We start from the raw sequence: 22,630 nt of genomic DNA on the forward strand, positions 1-22,630 counted from the left end.
TAGTTCTTTGACCTTTTTTGTCAGAAATGGTTGTAGTCTTTCTTTTGGCAGGGTGTTTTGCTGAGGCACATGCCAAAAGGGGCTTTGCACTCAGTAATACCTCTTATAAAGGAAGAATACAGGGATGTTATGACCTCCTTGTCCCTGGATGAGATACCTTTACTAATGAGGTGGGCCATGTAAAAAGCTTTCTGTACAATGGAGACAACATGGTGGTCAAAAGTCAGGTTTCTATCAACCTGGGTGCCCAAGCACCTCACAACTGATTGCATGCTTACAACATTGTTATTAATGTGATAATTTGTGGGGGCATCACTCTCCCCAAAGGGGATGATGATGCATTTTTGGCATTTAGCTTGAGGCCATGTTTCTGGGACCAGTCATTTGTTTGAGTGAGACCCTCTTGTAGCTTATTTAGAATTGTTTTATGTATTTATGTGAATTCTTTACTTTATTGCAAATTTGTTGGCTTATTTCTATGGATTATAGTATTGTAGGACTGCTAATGTTGACATTTTATGTAGTTGGACTGCTGGAGTGGTTTTCCCAGTGAGAAAGGCTAGTGCTGTAGTGAATATCTGTTTATTTGTGGGGGGGGGGGGAAATATATAGATATATATATATATATATATATATATATATATATATATATATATATATATATATTAACTAAGATGTTAGAGTTAACTGTTAGATTAGAGAATTAGAATTAGAATTTTTAGGCAAATTTTAGGCATTTATTACATTTATTCATTGTTCGAATGCACCTACAGTACAGCCAGGAAGTCAACTTTGGCCACCTGCGGCAGTGAAAGAGTTAGCTATATGATATAGTTTATATGCGGCCCCAAGACAATTTCTGTTCACTCAATGCGGCCCCGGCAAGTCAAAAGGTTGGACATCCCTGCCCTAAAGGGCCCATCTCTATACCGGAAGAATGCAAAGTTCCTATAATCACAGCTGCAGAGGTAAAAAACACACTCTCCAAAGCCAAGAACACAGCATCCATGGGACCTGACATCCCAGGCTGTGTTCTACACAAACTACAGAATGAACTGGCACCCCACCTAATTACCATGTTCAATCATAGCCTCACCTCCGGTTTTGTGCCCACTGAATGGCACAAAGCAATGGTTATCCCACTCCACAAAGGGGGAGCCACCATGGACCCCGGAAACTACCGCCCTATTAGCCTGACGAGCCTGGTCTGCAAGGCTATGGAACGTATCATCATGGAACTTCTAAACAATGACATTGGTAATCTCCAAACTCTGGACCATACCCAGTTTGGGTTTGTAAAAGACAGATCATGTCTCCTAAACCTGACAGACTTCTCTGAAGTGGTCACCAAAGCCATAGATGAGGGTAAGGTGGTTCACGTAGCCTATCTAGATCTCGCCAAGGCTTTCGACACCACCCCCCACTCTGGAATTATAGATAAACTCACTAAGCTAGGTATAAATCCCTATGTCACAAGATGGGTTGCCAACTGGCTCACTGACAGAACCCACACTGTGAAAGTAGCAGACTCCAAATCCAACTTCAGACCAGTGACAAGTGGAGTACCACAGGGTTCAATCCTGGGTCCTCTCCTGTTTCGTATCTACTTCTCTGAAGTACAGGCTAACATAGAAGGTGTTTGGCTAATGAAGTTCGCAGATGACTGCAAATTAAGAGCCATAATCAAAACTCCTAACGATGTGGACATCCTACAAAAGGGCTTCACTGAGACAGATGCCTGGTGTCAAAGCCAAGGCCTCAAGCTCAATGCCAAAAAGTGCACTGTCATCCCTTTTAGTAAAAACTCTGTACCCATGAACTACCACATAGGCAGTAGTCTACTTAACACCAAAAGTGTGATAAGAGACCTTGGAACACAGGTGGACAGTGCTCTCTCCTTTGATAATCATATCGCCACAGTAGTCAGGAAATCCTTCTACGTGGCACACGTCATCACAAAAGGTTTATAGTCCAGGAAAAAAGAGGTCATTGTTCCCCTCTACTCGTCACTCATTAGACCCATTATAGAGTACAATGGCCCTTTTGGTACGTACCTCACAAGACATCTACAACAACTGGAAAGGCTGCAGAAATACCTCACAAAGAGGATTACTGGCCTTAAACAGATGCCCTACGCAGACCGTCTCAAAAAACTCCAGCTTTACTCCATCGCATATCGCCTACTCAAAGGCGATCTCTGCCTAACATACAAAGCTATGTCAAACCCAGAGCTGTCGGACATGCTCCACTTAAAGAAATCCCAATCCCTCCGAGCTACACACTCTAGGGACATAAACCTTGTCACCACAATAAACAGAACATGCTGGAGGGATAGAGTCATGTCCTAGAGACTTCCCATACTCTGGAACAAACTACCTATCTATATCAAACAGAGCTCCTCATTAGCACTCTTCAAGACAAATCTTGATGATTGGATGGGAGATAGGAAATTCACCCCGGGGATCACTTCTGTGGCTCTGCTCGACAGGGGCACAGGAAAATAATTTTCTTGGGTGGCGAAAGCCAGGGTATCGTTTGGCTAGGCTTATATAGGCCCTAGGGCCAATAGCCTACTACCTACCTATGAACGTATGAACAATGGTAGAGAGAGAGAGAGAGTGCTACAGGATGGTGGCCTAATGGTTATGGTGTTTGTCTTACAAACACAAGGTGCAGGTTTTGAGTCTCACAAGGGATAATTGGCTAGGCTTAAAATGGCTCACTAGGGTAGTTAGCCTAGTACTAATCTATGAATCTATGAATCGCACTGAACTACAGTTTCTGTACCTATACAAATATGTGTTTGAGATGCCGGGGGAATCAAGTTCTGACATTTTTTTACTTAGTCTCCGAGCACCGAAGTAGTGCCACCATGACATTGTCTGAGTTTGAGTTTGCCATTTTGAAATTTCCAGTACGGGGACTACACCTTAAAAAAGGTACTACGGGGCAGCAAAGGCTTTAGCCAGTATGCGGAAGCCATCCCTGGTGAAATAAGAATTATTAACTAATATTTCATCCCAGGCCAAAAGATGCTGGATCTCCACCGAATGACATTAACTACTTACCTGGCTGTTAAAGTCAATCAGAGTTTCCAGCAAATGTGACAAAAAACATGCTTTTTCACCTCCAGTATGACCGACTACATAATAATATAAAATAAGTAGCCATAATTTGCCTCTGTAATCATCCCACATGAGCCCACCCCTTTCTCTATCACTATCCACTCTAATCCTCCCTTCTCTACTACCATAACTCACTTAACTGCTCTGTATTATACAATTACCCTCTGAAGATAACCCAATGCTTTATGTAAATTCATTCAAATGTTTTATTGTATATTTCTTTGCTATTTTTTTTCTTCAATGTTATAATACCTCTTACTATATTGTACTGTAGAGCTTTATCTACATTTGCTTAACTATTTTATTGTAAAATTTTCACTGTATTTATATTCAGTTTTATACATTTTCTTGCTTACTTGTACTTTGGAGCTTTTCTTCCCAGGCCTCCACTGAAAAAGGCCTGTCCCAGTTAACAAATGTCAAAATATAAGTAAATAAAATACTTTGTGTTCTGTAAAATACAAAACTAACTGAAATAAATGCTAAGGCTAATTCATGACAAGTGCATGAGTCCTCCAATTTTTACCCTGGGAAATAATCTTGGGTCAAAATCAGCAACTCTATGAAAAAATGACAAATGCAGAAGGATTGATGCAGGACTGATACAAGACATGAACGAGAAGAAGCAATAAAAGAGCAAAAGGGAAACCTACAAAATCCTCCAGAATCTTCTGGAATATACAAACAAAATCCAGTTTTCAAAATTAAAAGTTTAAGGAAGTTAATGTTGTAAAAGAACTTATCAAAAATTATCTTTCAAGCTACAATATTTAGAGCTAAGTTCAAAGAGAAACAATTTAAGACTACTAAGGTCACCTGAAATCTGAGATAGAAAAAAAGGGATTGTAATTTCCATGCAAAAGACGTGCACTTTTCCAAGTGGGCTAAAGACTAAACAATTTATGGATTTGTTTACAGCTGAAGCAGATAACAGGACAACAAAGAAGAAAGTTGGGACTCCCCCAAATCTCCAATTGATAAGTAAGAATTCTGAAATCTAGGGGATGGCATTTTATTAAATTCAACTCTTCTATTTCCATCTTTTCTGATTTCCCACTAAATGAAACTCTGAAGAGATTTAGCAGCCATAAGATATCAACTTTGCCTTAAAAATATATATTCTTTAATTTTTCTGGCTAATGTGACAAAGGGGTGGTCATATGCTTATGTTATGAAAGGGACTACAATTCATTCAATATATACCCAGCTGTCTGGCACACAAGGATGGAGCCCTGACCCCCCACCCAGGCAACCATGGTTGAATTAGCAGCCCCAGCACTGCAGGAGCTAGGCAAAGAGGGAGTAAATGAATGAAAATTACCTGCTTAACCTTCCTCAGGGGAGGGATGGCAGAGGGCACTTGGAAAGCATAAAGTGGTGAGATTTTCCTGGTGGAGACTGAGGCTGTGCTCGAGAATGGTATGGCAGATTGCTTGCTGATCTGTCTCCTTGTGAAAATGAAGGAGGTAGTATCATGGTCAGTCCATTGCATGCCCCCCTTCCTTCATAAACCAAGCACGCGTAAGAGGATACAGGGCAGGAGAAAACATCTAAAACAGGGATGTCCAACCTTTTGACTTGCCGGGGCTGCATTGAGTGAACAGAAATTGGCTTGGGGCCGCATATAAACTATATCATATAGCCAACTCTTTCACTGCCGCAGGTGACCAAAGTTGACCTCCTGGCTGTACTGTAGGTGCATTCGAACAATGAATAAATGTAATAAATGCCTAATATTTGCCTAAAAATTCTAATTCTCTAATCTAACAGTTAACTCTAACATCTTAGTTAATATATATATATATATATATATATATATATATATATATATATATACACACACACACCCACCCCACAAATAAACAGATATTCACTACAGCACTAGCATTTCTCACTGGGAAAACCACTCAAACAGTCCAACTACATAAAATGTCAACATTAGCAGTCCTACAATACTATAATCCATAGAAATAAGCCAACAAATTTGCAATAAAGTAAAGAATTCACATAAATACATAAAACAATTCTAAATAAGCTACAAGAGGGTCTCACTCAAACAAATGACTGGTCCCAGAAACATGGCCTCAAGCTAAATGCCAAAAATGCATCATCATCCTCTTTGGGGAGAGTGATGCCCCCACAAATTATCACATTAATAACAATGTTGTAAGCATGCAATCAGTTGTGAGGTGCTTGGGCACCCAGGTTGATAGAAACCTGACTTTTGACCACCATGTTGTCTCCATTGTACAGAAAGCTTTTTACATGGCCCACCTCATTAGTAAAGGTATCTCATCCAGGGACAAGGAGGTCATAACATCCCTGTATTCTTCCTTTATAAGAGGTATTACTGAGTGCAAAGCCCCTTTTGGCATGTGCCTCAGCAAAACACCCTTCCAAAAGAAAAACTACAACCATTTCTGACAAAAAAGGTCAAAGAACTAAGTTCACTTAGTTTTCCAAACAGACTAAAAAGCTTATTGCTTTCCTCTGTCACTCACTATAAATTTCATCACTGGCTTACTTTCCAGGCTAAGAAAGATCCTGCCTTAAGAGACTTCCTCCACTTCAGAAATACTGGTTATACTTAAAACCCTCACTAAAAAGACCAAAGCCTTCACTGCAACATAAACAAGCCACTCTGTATGGACAGGTTCTTGACACAAAGACTTCAACTTCTGTAAAAAGCTCCTCTTATTATCAAACAATGTAGTTCAGAAACACGACAACTGGATGGATAGCCATAAATGTACTCCTTGAGTAAGCAGTATAGCCTTCATCAAACCAGATGGAAAATCCACATACTAAACCTTCCTAGCTAGATGGCTAAGATCTAATATTGGTTATTTAAGTCTACTTGCCCAAGAAGAGGGGCCTATTTAACTAAGAATTCCATTTGCAAAAATATATTCAGTATACATATTAAATCTCTCTCACTTTCTCACATACACACACACACACACACACACACACACACACACACACACACACACACACACACACACACACACACACACACACACACACACACAAACACACAAAAGGAGCCCCTACTTCTAAAATAGGCAACCTCAGTAATCTCATGACACACACTCACTGAATGAAATTGTCTGGAAGTAAATATATCTGAAAAAAAAAATCATACTAGAGATGGACTCATCCATCCAATTTTCCATCATCAAAAGGACCATCAATAAATTATCAAACAACTGCTCAGCAAAAGGTAAATCAACTGGAGTAAACATATAACTTCCCTCCAATCTAAAGCCATTTGACATTCAGACATTTTAATTTGTGCAGAAGTTATTCGGAGACTAACAGTTTACTGAGCTGTCACATTAGCACTCTATGCTTACGTCCAAACCAGTGAAGCATACTTGGCAATTCCAATAGAATTAAAGTAGCTTAATAAGAAGGTTATTTGCAAGGTTACATGACAATTTATATTGGCAATAAGCAGAGATATTAAAAAGGCTCTGTTTCTCGTAATTATGCTGAAAAGTCTTCCAAGGTAAATACAACCTTCTGATTTAGTATGGAACTGTACCTCTCAACCTTAGAGCAAGATATCTGGAGAAAGAGAAAAATAAAAGTGGGACAAAGGCCCCAAAATAATTATGCATCACAGACACCATTACAACAACTGTAGCTGCAACTTATAATCTTTCTGTCCCATCATTGTCAGTTAAGCATTATCTGGCTCATTCAATCCTGCCTTCTTTTGCAACAAAGAAAATAATGCTTTGAAATGACAAATGGATTAAAAATAATAAATAAAATACATTGCATCCACATCCTGCAACTTCCTACCTGCAAATAACCGCAGAGCTTTCACTGAAACTAGGGCTGCTTATTTCCCAGGAATGATAGTTCTCCCTAATTAAATCTAATAGTATACAATCTACCAGGATCTGGACTACCTAAAATAAATTAAATTATGGCCTGCAAATTGCAAGTACACTTTATTTACTTAAACTATATTTCTAAGATCACTTACTGTATTTTTTCAGTAACATCCCAATATCCATTTCCAGGTCACTTTACAAGACATTGGCAGTGGTAGACTTGGCATCCTCCAGATCCCTACAGGGCCACACTCATACTGCTAGCATTGTCCATTAAATATAAATATCCATCCACTGCAAATGGCAAGAAGCTATGTCTTAAAAAATCTACTTTTGGCATGCCCTGTACCCAAGTATCAGGTTTTGAAACAAAGAAACATTCTCCACAGTCCGTAAGTCTCTGTCTTTAATAATCATCTACTGTTGCAGCCCTCCCAACACACAAACACACACATACACTGTAAAACCCACAACATTTAAAAAATGACAGTGCCCACCTGATTTGCCAGTATTGATGATCCACCAACGCTATACTTATTGTTGTCCAATCTGCCACTGCTTAGAACCCACCAATGAGAAAACAGTGCTGGGTGCTTTTTTGTTTGTCAGAAAAAAGAATTCAACTTTATATGCTACAGTCCCACAAAGTCAATCCACTACTGACCCACTGACCCTAGGCTGCTGTCTCATTCTTACTCCCTAGAACTGCATTAGCTTGGATGACTAATTTTATTTCCTAAGCAAAAGATACAAATTGGAAGATGAAGTGAAATCCATACAGTTGAGAGGTATGATTTCATATTCAATACAACACTCCCTCTGTCAGGAAAGCTGCAATTTAATGAAAGTGTACTTTTAATGTACGATTTATCTGTGAGCTAACTTATTTGTGTTCAGTAGGTAGATTGATCATCATTAGCCTCTTTATGCATGTGTCTGTCTCTGTCATGCACACACAAACACACATACAGTCTTCTTCTACTTTCACATACACAAACATTCTGCTTTCATGCATGTACTCACAGACTCACTCACTCCGTACTTACCTATTAACACAGGTAAGTGCTGTCCCTTTCAAAGGCAATGGCGGCAAATCCATACACGCGTCCCTCTTCACCGAGAACACACACACACTGATTCTTTGGCACGAAATAACGGTGGGAACACACAGATCCTTCTTTGGCGCAAAAAAACCAAAACTAGAAGGGTGCTTTGGAACATGCACACACTGACAAAGTTATAGGTCACGGGCGTGAAAAACACAAAACAAAAAAAGTGTTTTGAGGCATGCGCATATCAATGTTGCAGTTAGAGGTCAGGGGCCACATGGAAGAGCTCTGAGGGCCGCATGCGGCCCGTGGGCCACTGGTTGGACACGTCTAATCTAAAACCACCCTTGATGGCTGCCTACCTGGTGGCCCCTCCTGGTCAACCAGCACCCCAGTGACAGGGAACAAATACACTGGCTGGAAAGGGCAGGCTGATGATCGACAGACAGCAGGAGAAAATTTTACAAAATAAATAAATAAATAAATAAAAATATTATGTGACCTAAGTGGAATGAAAATCTACTTAGAGGAGACAGCAACTGAAGTGGACATTAATCAACAGCTGTGCAATGACAGACATTCATCAAGTGATTTCACAGATGGAAGGAAATAAAGTTTCTGCTAATGAAAAACCTGCACTTCTAATGAGAGAGACAGGCAGAAAGAGAGCTCCTCTTAATCAGTACCCAATATTTAAGAGATAAATGAAACAGAGTCCGAGGGATGCCTTTTCAGCTGTAAAAAGAACATGAAAAATAATACAAATCGTTCTGTTAGAAGAAGCCCTTTAAGGGGAACTCTGTGTGTGTCTGGAAAATGTTGTATTACTACAAAGTTACCAGGTACTTTTTAGTGACAAAGATACTCTGTTATTGCAGCAGAAACTTTTTCTATAATTTTTCAGCATTAGTAGACTCAAAATTTGCTTGCTATACTGCTGTTAGAAGACACAGCTTTTTATGGAGCTGAAAAGTGTACTTTTAGATCAGGAAGGAAAAAGAAGCCACTCAGGAAAGCTACAAATGTCACTGGGCTACCCTAGGAGTGAATGAAATTGACCCTTTCTATATAGTAACTGAGCTAGTAAACATCTGTGAATGCAGAAATAACTGACTCAACTTTCCCTGCAAATCAAGGAGTGCGATACACTGTCTTCCTCCAAACAGGACCTGGATAACTGGATGGTATATTCATAAATTCACCCCAAGCTACAGTGGCTTAGCCCTCTTAGAGAGGAGAGGTACAGTCTAAGGTTGGGTATCGGCAAAGACTAATGGTCAACAGATTCAATTGTTTTAAATTTTCCTATGATTGCTGTAGTTAACACTGCCACATAAATCTACCAATAGGATTTATTTAAAGGATACCAAAAAAGTTATCAAAATGATCTGTTAAAATATACCATGATGAAAATGACTCAATGTAAACGTTACATAAGTGACTTCCTAACATTTGCAAGTGCATGGTTTACTATTGTGCCTTCAGTAATGAATGGAAGGGGGGAATTCAGTTACTAAATTATTCAGTGTACTCATGTTACCAGGACTGGCACAAAAGAAATGATGTACAAAAAGGGGCAAAAAGGTGCAGTGGAAGATTTACGATTGGGCAGCATGCTTAGCAGGACATTACAATAGCATTTCAACATGACATTATGTGTATGAGAGGAAAATGGAACAGCAAAATTAACAGATCATATGCAACCACAGGTTCCAGACATTACATGATAAGCAAAGAGGGAAAGATTTATGAAGGCATTCATGAAAGCCCTTGTTTGCTGAGTTGCACAGACCCATCCAGAACATACTTATTTCTCTCTAAGAAATAACATTAGCTCAGGGACAGGTAGGATATGATTCAAGAACATAACAATATAGCCGAGACCTGACACCTTTTTGGTAAGGAAATGCTAAGACCTCTCAAGCTGGGGTATGTGCTTGGTGAGGTACATGTCGAAGGGTGCATTATATTCAATGATGCGACTAATAAGGGGTGTGGGGCTATAACTTCTTTGGACCTTTTGAAGATGCCACAAAGGAGGAGCTGTGCAAGGAAGATTTTCTAACCACCAGAAAGACATGGTGGTCAAAGGAAAGACTGTTATCAACATACGTACCCATGCCCCTTACGATTTTGTCAACTTTAGGTGGAATTTTATCTACATGGCAAGCAATACTGATGCTAGACATACCAGAGGAAATTATACTGTGTTTCTTGGTGTTAAGGGTAATCCCATGCTTAATACACCAAACATTTGTCTGGTCCAGCATTTGCTGAAGAATTAGGTATCAGAATATTATCTGATAACGTACTCCATTTTGCACTCATCAGCAAACTTGGTGAACCAGAGTCTCTTGATATTGGCCTTTATGTCACATAAATATATATCAAAGAGGAGAGGACCCAGGACAGAGCTTTGTGGGACACCACTAGTGACATTTTTCTGTCTAGAGCAATTACCTCAGTATGGGTTCTGCCAGACAACCAGTTACCAAACTATGTGTGAGTTAATGTTGAGTTGGGAGAGTTCATCAATAATCCCAGTATGAGGGATAGTGTCAAAGGCCTTGCAAAGTTCTAGACAAGCAGTGTGGACTTTGTCCCTTATCCATGGCCTTCAAAGAACACAACCATTTTAAGTAGGCACGATCTGTGTTTTACAAAGCCGAACTGATGTGCATAAAGGGATATATGAGACACATAGTCTAAAAGCTCTATAATGTCTTTCTTCATGTAGTCCAGGGAGGTAAATCATTGGTCATTTACACCTATAAGGACTATGATGGAATCATACTTCTCTATGGGGCATAATAACTTGAGTGCATGTGTGATTTGATGGATTCTGGTTGCAGATTAGCAATTAACAGTTATGCTCTACTTGTTCAGCTTGGTTAGAAGAACATCAGTATATATATTACAATGGAGTCTATGATGACAGTCCTGGCAAGTGTGTTTGCTTGCCTTAGGGGCATAATATTTGGGGCACCACTAAAAGTGACAGTACATGTGGTGTTAGGTGTTGCTTTTTCTGTGTGCATTTGGGCTTGCTGGGGCATAACTTTGACAATGGGCGGTCTAGGTCGAGATTGCTTTAAAATGCCTCAGTATAAGTTAGTTTATGTATGTGTTGTGTACTATGTAAGGTGTGTGTTGTGTGTGTGTGTGGCTGCGACAACCTGATGTGCACCTGTATGCAATAGTTTAACCTCTACTGTCATTGTGTAAGTACACCTCTTGTATATTGTGTCTACTTCTTTATGGATTAAGTGGTTGTCAGTAAACATGAGACAATTTCTACACTGCCTCAAGATGTCCATATCCACCAAGCTGGATACCGGGAAGTTAAGAAACTGCATATCCATACTGTCCAGTCCTTTGATTTGTGAGCTACAAGGGGCTGGTGTATTGGAGTTAAAGGCTATTAATGGTACTTAATTGGTGCAGATTATGCTAAACAGTACTAAATTCTACTAACTTTAATGTTTACACAACACTGAATTCAACTAAATCTGTAGGTATTGCCACTTGACTCCCAACTAGCTGCCCTAAGCTTGTCAGCACACAAGGGCATTTATGCTATATTTCTGCTTTACAGGGTACACTTTTATGAACCGTGCTTTCTCGTTGTTTGCTTCTGTACAGGGCATTGCTAACCCATGCAAATCTGCAAAATTTATAGCAGCACAAAAAAAAAACAGAAAACTAACTACTGAGCCCTCTGGCCATTAAAATGACTACACCACAAGTCCTTTTGTGTATTTCCCATCTCAGACAGACTAGGCAAACACATCCTACCATAACATGAATAAACCCGGTAGAAGAGATCCACAAGTGCAAGCCAATTTCAAGACAGTCTCAACAGCAGTAACAGTGAAAGGAAGTACATTTTTTTCTTTTGTTTACAAAAAATAAATCACTGAAATGCAAACATAAAAGAATGAAACAGTAGTGATCACTCAAAATAACAAGTGTGATTTAGCAATCAAAGGTACTTAACCTTGCCTGGAGGGCACCGGATATATGTAAACACTTCTGGAATGAAGGCTAGGACTCCAAGCTTTGCTGAGCTCCTGGAAAATGAGCAGGGAACAATAAGAAGTAAAGAGGGTTTACTCTAGAGCAATACTGGTATGCTGGGTGGGCACTCAGTATCATGGACATATGGAAAATAATGGGTGGGAAGAGTACATAAATAGCTTACACAACAGTCAACAGCAATGAAAAGGGGGAGGGAGGGAGGGACTTTGGAAATCAGATTTTCATAAGGAGTGGAGGCCACAGACACAGCCTTATTATAAAACAACAACACCAAGACGGAGGGGTGAGAGTGAGTTGGGAAGAGCAAGTAGGCTACCTAGGCAGGCATAGAATTAAATAAAGGCAATACTGGATCTCTTTCAGAACCTTCAGCTTAATGTGTTAGAGGGGAATGGGTCAGACACAGAATACAAATTTCAGCAGGTAAAAGATGAGGAGAATATAATATCACTTAAGCACAAACTGGAGCAGAGACAATTCTCTCACTATGTTTTTAAACAAGAAACATCTTTATTAAATTATCACTTATGACATTGGCAATCATACATTTATATAAAAAAAAACATATTGATATAATTTTAGTTGCAAACATTATACATCACAAACCATACTGACACAAGTTTAGTTGCAAACATTATACATCACTTATAATCTGCCCAATCACTGTCAGTCAAACATTACATAGCTCATTCACATCCTGTCTTCTTTTAAACCTCATTCTTCCCCTGTGTGTATTGTTCCCACAATTCCCATTTTACTATGTAGTTTGCTCCAACCCTTTTCTACAGATTCCACTTCTAGTTGTTTTATCTCTGTTACTATATTCACTACTTCTAGTTCAGTTGGTTTAGACTTTTACTTCCATTTTCTAGTAATTACTTTTTGGCAGCCACCATAATTAGACTCAGCAAGGCCTTACAATGTCTAAGCAATTCCAAATCTATATCACAGTTCAAAAAAAAATATTTTCCTAGATACACCAATTTGCTTACCCAGTATCTCTGATAGAGCAATCTACTGGGAGACTGTAAAGTCTCCAAGAAAATATGTTCCCAATTACCTTTTTCTTCTTTATCACACCTCTAACATTTGCTGTCTACACGAGGAAAAATTCTCTGAAGTCTACTTAGTATAAAATACCTATGTAAGCAATTCCAAGCAAAAATCCTAAATCTTCTAGATTTTGTTGTATATTTGGAAGACAAACATATATCCCTCTCCTCAATGTTTCTTTGTGCATTACCATACAGTATTTTATATGTTCTACTACTTATTCCTTTTTTTAAAAGCAGCTTCTGTTCTAGATTCTACTAAAAACTCTACTAGTGCTGGCCTTTCATTTAGGACCCCCTTATCCCTTTCTCTTTGCCTATACTCTGATATCAATCCTAGATAGGGACGGCAATCTGTAGCCTGCAGGCCAAATAAATTATTGGCGTCTTCCCATTCTATTACCTTTCCCTCTCTAGTTATTTGCTCCTGATACCTTGCTTCCTTTGCCAGTTTTCTCCAATAAATTCCAGCCCCCTCTTGCCTATTGTCTCTGTCCCTAACAACAGTCATCCCTACTGGCAGAATCTCCTTTCTCCATTCCTGTGTTGGCTCAGTTCTTAGAAAACTTTCTGCTACTTTACGTATATAACATTCTTTATGATTACTGTTATTCTTCTTAACGAATCCAAAATCCCAGTATCTCCTTGTTTCTTAGGCTTCCCCTGTTTTATCATCATTCCTTTCCATTTTGAATTATAGATTTCTGCTTGTGCTATGTACAGGATTCTTAACTGTGTAGCTCTGAAATGCTCCTTCATATTAGGTAATCCTAATCAGGCTTGTTCTACTGAAAGAATTATATTTTCCCACTTAACTCTTGCCAACTTCCTCTCCCAGATAAAATCCTTCAGCTATTTATTAACTGCTATCAACAACTTCTCTGTTTGATAAGAATATGCCTGACCTGTGTATAAGACTAAAGGGACTAAAACATTTTAACTGCTTGTATCTTACTACCCATATCCTTATAAAGAGAGCTTTCAATTTCTCATTTTTTGTATTACCTTTAGTTTAGTCTCTCCCATATATCCTTAGCTGCCACACCAGAATCATTTTAATCCATACTGTTAAGTACCTACTTTTATCATATCCCCATAAATATAGATATAACTGAACCAATTTGTGTGTGGGTATAGGTACATAATTTACAGCTATTGCCTTTGTTTTAATTTCATTCATTTTGTATTCCAAAAAGATATGAAACCATCTCAAAATGTTTCACGACACTGAAATGTCCTTTTCTGTTTTTTTCAGGTATAAAATAATATCATCTGCAAATACAGCCAGCTCAGCTTTTCTTCACTCCCATACCAATTATAGCCTTGAATTTCTGAGTTCCTTATTTTCTTTGCCAATGGTTCTAAATATAATGCAAATGAATGGGAAAGAAGACACCCCTGCCTGGTTCCTCTGCTCAAGCAGAAATTATCAGAGGAACCTACCCACTTAAATGTTCGCCTCTGATCCCTCATATATCCTCCTAATCAGCCTTATATTGTTTTTCAGGGAATGTAAATGCTTCCAATGCCCTGTTCATAAAGTCCCAGCTTACTTTGTCAAATGTTTTCTCTGTATCAAGGCTCACCAACAACGAAGGTATTTTCTTACATTCTGCTTCCCTCTGGATCATCAATGTTTTGTTAATGTTGTCTAATGTTTGCCTCCTTCCACAAAGCCACAGTGATCCATATCTATCAATTTTGGCATCACATTTGCCATTCTTTTAGCTATTAAAGACAAAAGCACTTTATAACCATGGTTTAGTATTGAAATGGGGCTGTATGAAGCTGGATCTGATGGGCCTTTACCCTCTAGTTATTACAGCCATCACAACTTTCTTCAAGGATGTTGATACTTCTCTTAAAATACTATTAAACAAAACCTTCCAGATCTGTAGCAGTTTTTTTCCCTCCTAGCTTCTAAACTTCCACAGGAATACAACCTATTCCTGGGGACTTTCCTGTAGATTGGTTATACATCACCATTTTTATCTCATCTCCTCCTATCCTGTTAGTAATTGAGCATCCTGGTTATACATCACCATTTTTATCTCATCTCCTCCTATCCTGTTAGTAATTGAGCATCATCTACCTCTAACATTGGCATATTTAATTATTCCAGAAACATTTCCATTTGTACCTTTTCTTGATTTCCATATTTCTCTGCTTTATACAGACTTTCATAGAATTTTCAATTTTCTTCTAGTGCCACTACAGGATCTCTTGTTATCTTCCTTGTTGTAAACTACCTAAGCTTGTAGACAGACCTTTCTACTTTCTATTGCCTGAGTCGTTGTTCTAAAAGTTTTTTGTGCTCTAGAATTATTATCAAAAAATGTTGCTGAACAGCAATCTTTCTGAATTCATGTATATTACTGAGGTAATCCCTTATTTTCGGTTTAGCATTCTGCAGTTGCTCCTCTACTTATTCTGTGAGATTACCCCTACTCTGCAATACTTTAACATTTGTTAGTCCCTCTAAATAATTGTTACTTCTTAACCAGATATCTCTTTCTTTTATTTCCACCCTACTTTTAAACTCCGTTTTAATTTTATCCTACTCTACAGTTACATTTTCAGAAGAAATTTCTATCATCTATAATAGCTCCTGAATAATTTCCACTGCCAATTTTTTAAATTCCTCTTTTTTCAACAAATAGGAGGGAAACTGCCAGTGTATAATTTTATTTCATTGTCCTGTGTTTTTATTTTAGTTATTAATGACACACAATCTGAAACAGTTGTTGGGTTTATATTAAGACTTTCAATTAAATACACGTTCCTTCCTGTGAAATGTAAATTCTGTCTAGCCTAGTCCAGTTTTTGCATATTGGGAATAATATGTAAATTCATTCCAAAATCCTACTACTGAACTCACATCTTCAATGTCAAATGTTTTTTATAATTTATTTGCAAAAATCTACCATCCTTTGTTATAGTTTCCCTACTGCCCCCCAGCACATCTTCACTGCTGCAAATCAAATTCCAGTCCCCACCTATAAGTAATATTCCTTACTGAAAGCTGATGATTTCTCCCATAATTTTCTTAAGCTGCATTACAGCAGTTTTAGGTGGAATATAAATACATGCCACTGTAATCCACCTCCCTTGACAGTAGCCCATTAGTACTACAAATCTACCACTGTTATCTTTTTTATCATCTTCTATTACTATTGGAGGTCCTCTTGCAATTAATGTAAGTAATCCACTTTTCCTTTGTCCCAGGTATTCCTCTGAATAACCATCCTGAAAACCTTTCTTTATCAAATTCACCTGTTCAGTTCTATACAGTCGTATCTCCTATAGCATAGCTATTTGCATTCTATATTTTTAATATAGTTCACTACTCTTTCTTCTTTGCATTTATCTGTGAGGCATTGACATTTAATGACATTCCAAAAAGCATTATTGAGTTAAAAAGTTATTTCCATTGCAACAGCTTTTTTGTTAAGTATCTAGTTCCAACTTTTGTGTTACATGCATGTACCACTTGGCAGGTTGATCTTTTATACAGCTGTTTCTTGTCATATCTATTTGAGCCTATGTCGCATCTTACAAAACTTTTGTTTTATTAAAAGCCTTCAAGCAAACAAAAAAAAAAAAACAAACGCAACCCAATACCCCTTAAAACCTATTAATGTAATACTAACACACCAAATTATGTACATCTTCAAAGGATGACGTTTTACCTTCCTAAGAGGAACATGTGTCCCAAACTGTCAGCCACACTCACACACTTGGGTTAACTGAAAAGAAAGGTTATCTGTGCTAAGATGCATGATACAGACTGTGCTTCTACTAAGTGCTGTCTGGTTTTTCCTTATCTTTATAGCTGTCCCAGACAGAAAAAAATGGAACACTTTCAGAAAACATTATCTCCTAGCCATTTATTTTTCTCTATCAGATTGTCTCCATGGAGACATGAGGACCAGATACAAAGTTGCTACTAAAAGCATACATTTAATTGTTAGAAAAAATCTTTATAATATTCAATGTTATTTTTCATTTACGTGCTGTCTCTTAAAATTTATTACTAGATACAGTTAAGGGTCTTAATCCAGTCATTCCCCTATGCAAGAATAAAAAAAAGTACATCAATTTTCTTTTGTCATGCTCTTTTGACCAGACTTTTCTTCTCTTTTTACACTGCAGTGCCTACACATTTCTTAAAAGTGAAAAAGGGAAGAAAAAAATGAGCACCTGTTTACATTAGTATCCACATTACACTTAAAATAACTGATAAAACTTTACTTTATAGCATGCAAAGAAAATTACTCACTGTAAAAAAATATTACTATTATGAAAAAAAAAGTTTTACTTTTAGTTAACTTTTTCCCTCCTCTTCCCTCCTCTAAGTATTTTTCTGAACATTAATGACATTAATAGGGCATATGCTTCAGAGTCCTCTACGAGTTTAACATAGTCAAAAAAGTCCAATACTTCCAGATTTTCTTTTTCTTTCATGTATCAAAAATAAAATCATTGCTTTCTCATCCCACATTTGTCAATTTTTAAGTTACTGGTTTTATTCCTGTTCATCTCCATCTCCCAAATCCTCCCTCGGCTTTATTTCCAATGTACTCCCGATTCTTCTAGTCAACTCTTGTACTTTTTCCCCTCCTCTGAAGCATTTTCTGTTGAAACATTGGAAAAGGTTTCACTGGCACAGTCACTCTGTGGTCTTTATTACCAGAAGAACAAGAAGCAGAATCTAAATATCTTATTTCACAGCTCACTTTTTGTTGAACAAACATTTGTATTTCCTCCTTAGCATGTACTGCATCAAAAATGATTTTGTCCCTCCAGGAAAGAATATATTGAAGATAGCTGGATACAGCAGTGTGAATTTCATGCCTGTTTCTCGATATTCCCTGGATAGTGGAATAAAGTTACTCCTCTTCTGCCTGGTACACAGTGAGTAATAATTTTCCACAAGCACTTTACTGACTCCCACTTTTAGTACTTTGTCTTTCTGCCACAGTTTTGTCAGAATCAACTCCTTCTGCTGGTGGGATTGCGTTTTTTACTATCAAAGGTCTAGGTTGCTTTCTCATGGCCAGGTTTGGAGCATGCACATGATGCGCCCTTTCAATTAACAACTCCTGCTGTGGAATACCAGTCCAGTTGCTTATTTGTGCTTTCATAAAACTAACATAGTCTGTTCCTTCCAGTTTCTCTGGTACAGCAGAAAATCTCAGATTTTCCCTACATGCTCTGTCCTCTTATTCTATTATTTTTTTAAACATCTCTTCTTGAGCAATCTCACATTCAGACAGCCTTTTTATTACTTTGATCTATGACTTTTGCAGTTTTATCACCTCATCTGAATATCTGTTTAAAGCTTCTTCCATTTTTTCCAGCCTTTTGTTATTTGAGTTGATATACTCCATCTGTGTTTCATTTATTTTAATCAGGTCTGTGTGCAATAGTCTTATTATTTTCCTCTAGGTTACTGGAAGTCAAGTCTAGAGCTTACACTGCTTTTTCTGAAGAGCTGCAGTACTCTTCCCAGTGTTTTTTCTCACCTTTTGCATCTGACTTTCTTTCAGGTCCTCTGTATTTCCTTTTTCCTGATATCTAGTTAGTGCCCTTACTACCCAGTTACTAACATTTACCCAGAAATATAAGTCCACTGGGTTTCTCTCCTAAGTTTCTGTTTTCACACTGGGAGAGCTGAAGTTAAGCTGTTGATCAGTGTGTAGCCATCTTGGAAGTCACAATTCTCTCGCTATTGATCTTCTCCTACAGTTTAAGGCACCAAACTATACAGAAATTTACCAGTAACAATGTTTATGAAAAAATGTCAATAATAAATGACTAAGCCTCAAAATCTAGCAGGAATGCACAGTTCTGCCACAACTGGGAATTAAACTACAATACTATGAGCCAGCAGAGTTTAAAATAGCTTTTATAAGTAATTCCACTTGTGGAAATAGAAGTGTAAAATAATGGAGAAACACAATTGTCCCACTGCTGATTAAAATACAAGACTAAGGTCTCAGAACAAACTAAAAAAATGCAACCAGATGGAACAGAGCAGAAAAGTAGTATCACCTCACAGGTCACTAAGTGCAACTGAAATATTTAAGCAGAACTGAAATAATTATTTTAATTATCTTTCCCTTTCTTTCTTTGAAAAGCTAGTTACTCAAACTTCCACACTTCTCAAAGTCTTGGCTGAAAGATAACACTGAAGATTTTGTCAGTAGCCATAAGGTTGTATTGGTATTCCTCATCTAAAGATATTGTGTATGGACAATGGAACTTCATTTTACCCCAGAAGATTATTAAGTGGGTCTAAGCTGAAAATGGGGGGGGGGTGCAGTGTGGTGTATTGAACTGTGTTCATAAATTCCCGGATTGTATTTAAAGTGTCTACACATGTGAATTTGCTCAGTGTGTTGTCAATCTATGCTTGGTAATAAAGCCGCTCCGAGTTGTGCTCCTGGTCTCTGTGTGAGCTTCTTCACAGTATGTAACAGGAAGCATCAAACCTAAACCATGCTGAAATTTTAGCTCAATCCCATCAAATCAGCAGTCATGTTACTTGGCACATCCTGTAAGCTTAGATTGGTCCAACAATCAACATTTTTGATCTTGGCAACAGGAATCCACAGCAGTCCTGCTTTTGTTACTTAGAACTATAGCTTGATGGCTCATTAATCTTCTCCTGTCACAATGAATATTCAGCTGATAAATCTCTTAAACAGATTATGGTTTGCTTCTAGGTCTCCAGGTCTCTAACCACCTCATCTCTGATACCAGGAAAGCTTTCCAAGAGTATGGGTTCCACCTCAATGCCTTAATCTTAGTAACACAAATATCTTGCAGACCACCTTGGACAAAATTTGTTGTTTCATTACTCTTTCCTCTAAGACTCAGCATAAGCACATTTCCATATAGGAGAACACCTGACTTCTAATCACTGCCAGTGCAACATTTCTTCTTTCATGTCTCATTTTTAAACTGCTGAAGTGCAACTACTGGCTCTCTCTTTTCAACAAGCTTAAAGTGAAATTTTCTGCATGTGGGCTTAGAGCAAAATTAGTAGACTTTATAACTTGGGCTAAACCTCAACTCAAAAAAAAATCACTGAGTGAGAAATGCTACAAAGTCATTTCAGCAAACTGAAACCTTTTGCACACCTTCATACCATTAGCACCTCTTAATTATTTCAGAGATGCAGGCTAATAAACTGCACACCTCCCAAGTCATGCAGAATGACTTAACTAAACTCTCAAAGTATGTCACACTTTACAGTAAAATGTATATACATGTCTATAATGTTCTTTTTTATTTAAAACAATGTAAATACTTTATACAAGATTTTCACTGTTACACACTGTACTTCCACAATATTCTCATCACATATAACCCAACAACCTCTTCTTAATTACTATACAATTTCCCACCCTGCATCACCTTATTTAATTTTTCACGTCTAATCTCTTGGCAATAATTACACGATTACTAACAATTACTTAATTACTGTCAGCCATGCCATAAGATCTGACATTTGAATGGTCACTCAAGCAAGCTGAATGTGACAGTTGAATGTAAGACGTTTGTATGTAACCTTTTTGTACAACCCTCTCCAAATTGTTCTCTGCATTTGTAAATATTGCATTGTGTTGTTTCTTTCTTTCATTTGGAATGAGGATGCATGATATGACACTTGAAAGTTGATATGACACTCAAATGTATTTAACTATCCTTTTACAAACATCTCCAAATGTTTGCATTTGTAAATATTACTTTTTTAACTGCTTGCTCTTATGCAAAGTAAATATATGTGATGTATATTGTATTTAAGTGGGAAAATGTTATTTTTTCTGTCAATGTATGTTTGCCTATGTATCAACTGATAATTTAATAAAGGGGTTTATAACAAAAAAGAACCAGTCACTGAATTTGGTACATTAGCAGAATTATTAAAGGTATATTATATTAAACGAATGGTTACCTTGTACAAGCATACAAACATACTGAAAGTGCACATAAATTAAAATACAGCATTTTTTGCAGGGATCAAGCACACTGTGTCCCTCACCTGCTACTTATATACATGAACTTTGAGACTGTCCCATAATGTAGAAAAGGGAATGGTCTGAAGTCTAAGACTGTCCGTCTCCATTCAGTGCTCCACAGTCTCTAAGTAAATACACTATTTTCAATGCACATAACTCAGTGAAAGATGCTGATAGACTAGATTTTTCTACATTTTGTTTCAGCAAATGGAATACTGTTTTACACTTTATATATACATACAGATATTTTGTCATTCATCTTGTTACATTTGTAGCTTATGTCACTTACCTATTTTGTACTAAAAAGTCAACAATGTGAAGTGAGGTCCGATCAACTGATCTCACTGCAAGATGAAGGGCTGTTTCTCCTTGTTCCTATGACAAAATTAAAGATACAGTTACTAAATCAAAAATGATTTCATCTCCACCCCCTTCTCCTCTTCACTGCCCAGTCTTCTTTAATTGTATACTTATCTCTTCCTCACATACACTCATATTAACTGAAGCACTTTAAATATTGTTTATAGCCTCTGCTTGACTTTACTGACACTTTTGTTTTGACTGATATGGTACCTGTTTTCACACAGGCTGAACCTGAAATTGATTCATTTGGATAAGTGCTCTACGTCAGTGCATAGAAATAAGTAAATAAGCTATACAATACCTAAATCATCTATTTAACTCACAGAGTGCCCATGAAATTATTTACAGTGGAATAACAAATCATCTACTTAACTTACAGAGTGCCCATGAAATCATTTACAGTAGAATAACTAAATCATCTACTTAACTCACAAAGTGCCCATGAAATCATTTACCGTAGAATAACTAAATTATCTACTTGACTCACAGAGTGACCATGAAATAATTTACCGGAGGATAACTAAATCATCTACTTAACTCACAGAGCGCCCATGAAATCATTTACCGTAGAATAACTAAATCATCTATTTAACTCACAGAGCGCCCATGAAATAATTTACCGTAGAATAACTAAATCATCTACTTAACTCACAGAGCGCCCATGAAATCATTTAGTGTAGAATAACTAAATCATCTACTTAACTCACAGAGCGCCCATGAAATCATTTACCATGATAACCATCCGGTAATCTCAGTAAACATGTGCTACATTATTAAAATGGAGTTTCAAGCTTGCTGGCTCAGCTAGAGTATATGGATACTCGTGCTCCAAACACAGTAGGAAATGTACAAAATTACTGAAGGCAGCATAACAGCCAGCAGAATCAATAGAGCCTCCTACCACATAGAAAGGAAAAAGCATGCCCCTAGTAATTAAAACAAATAATTAAAAAATAAAATTGTATGTTGCTCTTCTATATCTGCAACAGTGCTACTATGTTCGGTTAGTATCCCAGGAGAAAGGAGGCTGGTCTGAGTGGAGAACAGGTAGAAGATGATGGATAAGCCAAGGATTCTGCACTACCTGGTAGCCCCTAAGTGGAAGCCAGGACCACCAACTGTAAGCAAACA

The 22,630-nt window shown here is 37.6% G+C and overlaps 1 protein-coding gene across 6 annotated transcripts in view; it reads right to left on the reverse strand.

The window, feature by feature from the left end:
- The window catches only part of ASAP2 (ArfGAP with SH3 domain, ankyrin repeat and PH domain 2), a 2,005,955-nt gene that overhangs the window by 411,877 nt on the left and 1,571,448 nt on the right, over positions 1-22,630 (reverse strand). For all 6 annotated transcript variants that reach the window (XM_044079125.1, XM_044079114.1, XM_044079099.1 and 3 more), the window contains one exon: positions 21,426-21,511. In XM_044079125.1, coding sequence (XP_043935060.1) covers positions 21,426-21,511 — 86 coding nt within the window. The remainder of the gene's footprint in view (positions 1-21,425; positions 21,512-22,630) is intronic.

The sequence above is a fragment of the Protopterus annectens genome, chromosome 1.part1 (genome assembly GCF_019279795.1).
Source record: "Protopterus annectens isolate FY-2018-M chromosome 1.part1, PAN1.0, whole genome shotgun sequence".
Classification (NCBI taxonomy): domain Eukaryota; kingdom Metazoa; phylum Chordata; order Ceratodontiformes; family Protopteridae; genus Protopterus; species Protopterus annectens.